At 38.8% G+C, this 4,172-nt stretch overlaps 1 protein-coding gene across 3 annotated transcripts in view; it reads right to left on the bottom strand.

Moving 5' to 3' along the window:
- The window catches only part of ctdsplb (CTD (carboxy-terminal domain, RNA polymerase II, polypeptide A) small phosphatase-like b), a 23,667-nt gene that overhangs the window by 15,271 nt on the left and 4,224 nt on the right, over window positions 1-4,172 (bottom strand). For 2 of the 3 annotated variants that reach the window (XM_016530923.1, XM_016530920.1), the window contains exons 2-3: window positions 1,020-1,180; window positions 741-773 (exon numbers count right to left, since the gene is read on the bottom strand). In XM_016530923.1, the coding sequence (XP_016386409.1) occupies window positions 741-773; window positions 1,020-1,180 (194 nt within the window). The remainder of the gene's footprint in view (window positions 1-740; window positions 774-1,019; window positions 1,181-4,172) is intronic. The other variant, XM_016530922.1, reaches the window with a different exon arrangement.

Raw genomic sequence — 4,172 nt, 5'->3', positions numbered from 1 at the left:
CTGCTGGCAGTTTTAGTTTCATTTTTAAAGTATCTTTTCAGTTATTTAAATAATTTAATTTAATATATGACAAGCTGCGCAAAAAATCGCGCGAATATGAACGTGGTGTTGCGCAGCTCGTCAGTGAACAACGGCTCTGTGTAGTTAATGCTGCTCAATGTGAAAGCACGTACGTGATGGAGATTTACCGCTGATTACAGAACCGGCTTTCTGACAAGATGCGCGTTAAATATCGCATGCGATTTATCGTGCAGCCCTACTGAACATTAATGAAAATCTAATTATTTCAAACAAATATAAAAACGCATTGCTAAAAACAGGCCAGTGAAAATATTGGCAGGGCAAGTAAAAAAAAAAAAAAAGTACTGTTGGACTCCGTAAACACTGTGGCGCTAGTGCAGAAAATTTTGCTCAGCACCTTTAAATGGAATAGAATACAGTGGAAAAACATTATCAAATCAGAAGCAGTCATACTCCCAATAGTTAAAAAGCAGGAGGGTAGGCATAGCCAACACATGTTGAAAATGCCTTAACCTATAATTGTGTGGAAAAACGTTAGGCTTTCCAGTCGCCTCAGAAGTAGTATAATATACAGTGCATGCAAGCATCCATCAGGCAAAGTGCATCACTGTCCACAGAGCCGCTTTAAAAGTGGATTCGAGTGTACAGTGGTGCGGCGCTCCATGCGGCATGCGAGAGCACACAGACAGACGCACGGAGTGGAGTGGAATCATACATACACTGGGGATAGGGATGACCTCAACCTGGTCACACTGGGACATGAGAGATGAAGACAAAGGAAACAAACAGGAGAGGAAATGAGGTGCTGAACCACAAGACAAATGGACAATAATTCAGACAAATGTGATACAGTCTGCACAGAAAAGTTGTGATGACTTCTGCTTAACATCAGCAAACCACACATGACGGTGAGACGCAGAAGCAGAGGTCTCTGAATCAATACGCATCTGATTGACTGTAATCACTCCCTGTGTAAAGAGGATGTTTGGGCGTCTCACCTTTGGTGGAGCTCCGTTCTCCTCCACAGGTGGAGGCAGAGGGCTGCTGTTGTTGTTGGGGGTGGCGGAGGGCTCGGCATCGTAACTTCTCAGACAGCAGAACAATGAGCTGAAGATGCTGCGAGTCCTCTTCTTCTTCAGACTGCTGTTAGAGAGCGAAACTGACAAAAGAGTGGACAGAGAGGTTTAAAACACATGACTGCAATAATAATTTACTAGGGATGCATTATTAGTGGCAACACTGGTGCATTAGCGGCTTGTTTATTTCCGGTTGCCGTTTATAATAAATTCATTTCATTTATATCAGGTTTCCCCCCCAATTCAAACAGTTAACTTTATACTGTACATCAATGATTTGATTGATTAAACTTCAGATATTTACAGTAATACCACACCTGTTACTAGACAATAGATTTTTTTATATTGAAAAACACTTACATTATCTTTTTAACCATTTTATGGTTATCCGCCGTAACATGAAAATATATAAACTAATATACCAAAACATGTATGCACAATAGTGTCCAACAGTTTGGGGTCAGTATGATATTTTTAATGTTTGTGAAAGAAGTCTTATGTTCACCAAGACTGCATTTATTTGATCAGACATACGGTTAAATTGTAAAATATTATTGCAATTTAAAATAACAGTTTTTTTATTTGAATATATTTTAAAATGCAATTTATTACTTTGATGGCAAAACTAAATTGCAGTCATCAATGTCTCATAATCCTTCACAAATCCTTCTATACAGTTTTGTGGAAAACATGACATTTATTCAAAAAACTTTTTTTGCAACATTTTAAATGTCTTTACTGTCATTTTTGATCAATTTAATTGCATTCATGCTCAAAAGTGTTTTCTTTAAAAAATCCTTTTCTTTAAAAAATCCTAATGACCCCAAACTTTTGAACAGATATATTGATACATATATAGGCCATGATAATTGGTTATCGATGATCAGTTTATATATGGCACATAAAGTTCAATAACACTTATTAGGACACTGGTGGTGGGAATGTCCGAACACCCTTTAGGAAAATGGCTTTCTCCCAGTGCAGGATGTCACTTGGGATCTTTAATTAAACGTCCAGACTATTACAACTGATTATGGACAGGCTTTACACCAACACACTGCACAACATCAAAGACCCTCACGGTTCTCCTCTCCTCATTCACACACACACACTAATAATAATCTGCCTTCATTCCAGCACCACGGCGGAGGCTCTAAATGCTAACACTGAGGTCACCAGCAAGTAAAGGCCCTTTAAAAATAGTGACAAGCTGGAAAAAAAATGAAACTAGACCCCACTTGCTTACAAACCCCACCCCGTCCCCTTTAGGCTCCTAAACCCTCATCCCTCCGCTCATTGGCTGCCGAATCCAGCACCATTTTAAGGGACAGAGGCTATTTTCCCCTCGTTCCTGAAGCTTCAGTGACGACTTCAGAGGCATTGGGAGAGGGGGAATATTTGAGGGAGAGAGGGAAGAGGAGAGGAGGGGCAGCAGCAGGGGAGGAGGAGCTAAGAAAATGAACAGCCTATGAGAGCCGTGCATTCCTCTCCCGCCCCTTTAGCCATCTCAAAGCTTCAGCCAAACATCTCATGCTTTTCTCTGCAATACTTTACACCCAAATTAAGTACAATAAAAACCTTATGCCCTATCAAATGCATCACAAATTATGTCAACTGGAAAGATTCTGCTGACATTTACAACTTAAAGTGGACTTTCAATAGTTTTGATGGAGAAAGCAGCTTCTAAATATGTATTATGAGCTGTAATTTTCTTTTCTAAGGAGTGGATCATTTTTCATAAGTGGGAGGACAGCAGCTTGGCTTCACTCAGGAATACTGTAGGAGTTGACGTGTCAGAAAGCATGTACAGCATCATGCTTTGAGGTGTAAAAACACATATCTTGATATCTACTGACTAGCCCGTCTGTGCAATTCCACAACAGAGACCTAAACACAAACGGCAAAAACACACATCTGTCTGTAATCTAGTTTTTATTTAAACGCCACAAATAAAGAGTAAAAAATATAGACTACAACAGCTCCCAATGAGCAACTAGGCCTAGTTGTTATAAAGTATTTCCATATGCATTTCAAATAAGTAAAGGAATAAAACACAGTGAAGTGCAGAGAGTTTTACATAATTGTGGACAGAATGCAAAAAAGATCCCTGTCAGGCAACGGGCCAGAGACATTGATCACTGCGGCGGACTCACTCAGATGCCATCAGAGCTGAAGGCATGAGAAGATGCAGCTGCCTTAAAAAAAATCCTGTAATTACTACTGACTTTAATTACTTCTGGCTTAATATTAATCTACATGTTGGAAAGACTCATTAATGGCTTTGAAGAGGGAGGCCTGGTCTGGATGAGATCAAGGCAGTATATGTAAGGCATTTAAAGTGTTGCCTAATAGGCCATCAAGAGCACAAGGACCATTTTAGACGGTTCAGCTTTATTCGGTGCTGTTTTGAGAGGGCAGCTGTTGAACAGCTTCTCTACTCAGCCACCCAGAGGTCAAAGGTAAAGCCCTGGAAGTGCTCCATCCAAATACCGGCTGTCAGAGCCGGACATCCTCAGATGGGCAGCCAGAGGCAGCCCTGCAAAACTGCCTTCATAGCTGCATATCTCTGCAGCAGAGACAGATGAACTCATTTTTCATTTTTTTCCAATCTTCATTTATAATATTTAGATATTTAAGGCAGGATACTATAGGCACACCTATTGTTTTTTCATGCATTAGTCAAATTTTTTTTATAGCTATTTTGCTTTCATAGCTCTTTTTTGGGGGGGGGAGAAAGGAAACATCCTAAATACATTGTTTATTAAAAAAATATATCTAATTTATTATACTTTATCTATTTGTGTTTGTAGATTTCAATTGCAATACATATTTTTAAATGTTGTTTTCTCAATATTACTTTTTTCTCATGCACTGAGCCAGAAATATTTCGTTTCACTTTAGTTACACCAAACTTTCCAGTTTTATTCCTATCAATATACTTACGTATTTTTTACTGAGGTTTTTGTTCTTATATCATTTGCCTAATTTATAGAACACTTAATTCCTAAAAACATGGTGAAAATGTCTTCTTTTCTGGCTGTTGACAGTATTTTCTGATTTATGGAGTGATTAAAA

This window comes from Sinocyclocheilus rhinocerous, unplaced genomic scaffold, assembly GCF_001515625.1.
Source record: "Sinocyclocheilus rhinocerous isolate Xijiao unplaced genomic scaffold, SAMN03320098_v1.1 scaffold541, whole genome shotgun sequence".
NCBI classification, from domain to species: Eukaryota; Metazoa; Chordata; class Actinopteri; order Cypriniformes; family Cyprinidae; genus Sinocyclocheilus; species Sinocyclocheilus rhinocerous.
Note: the sequence above shows the minus strand (reverse complement) of the source record. Positions and strands in the feature narration are given on the sequence as shown.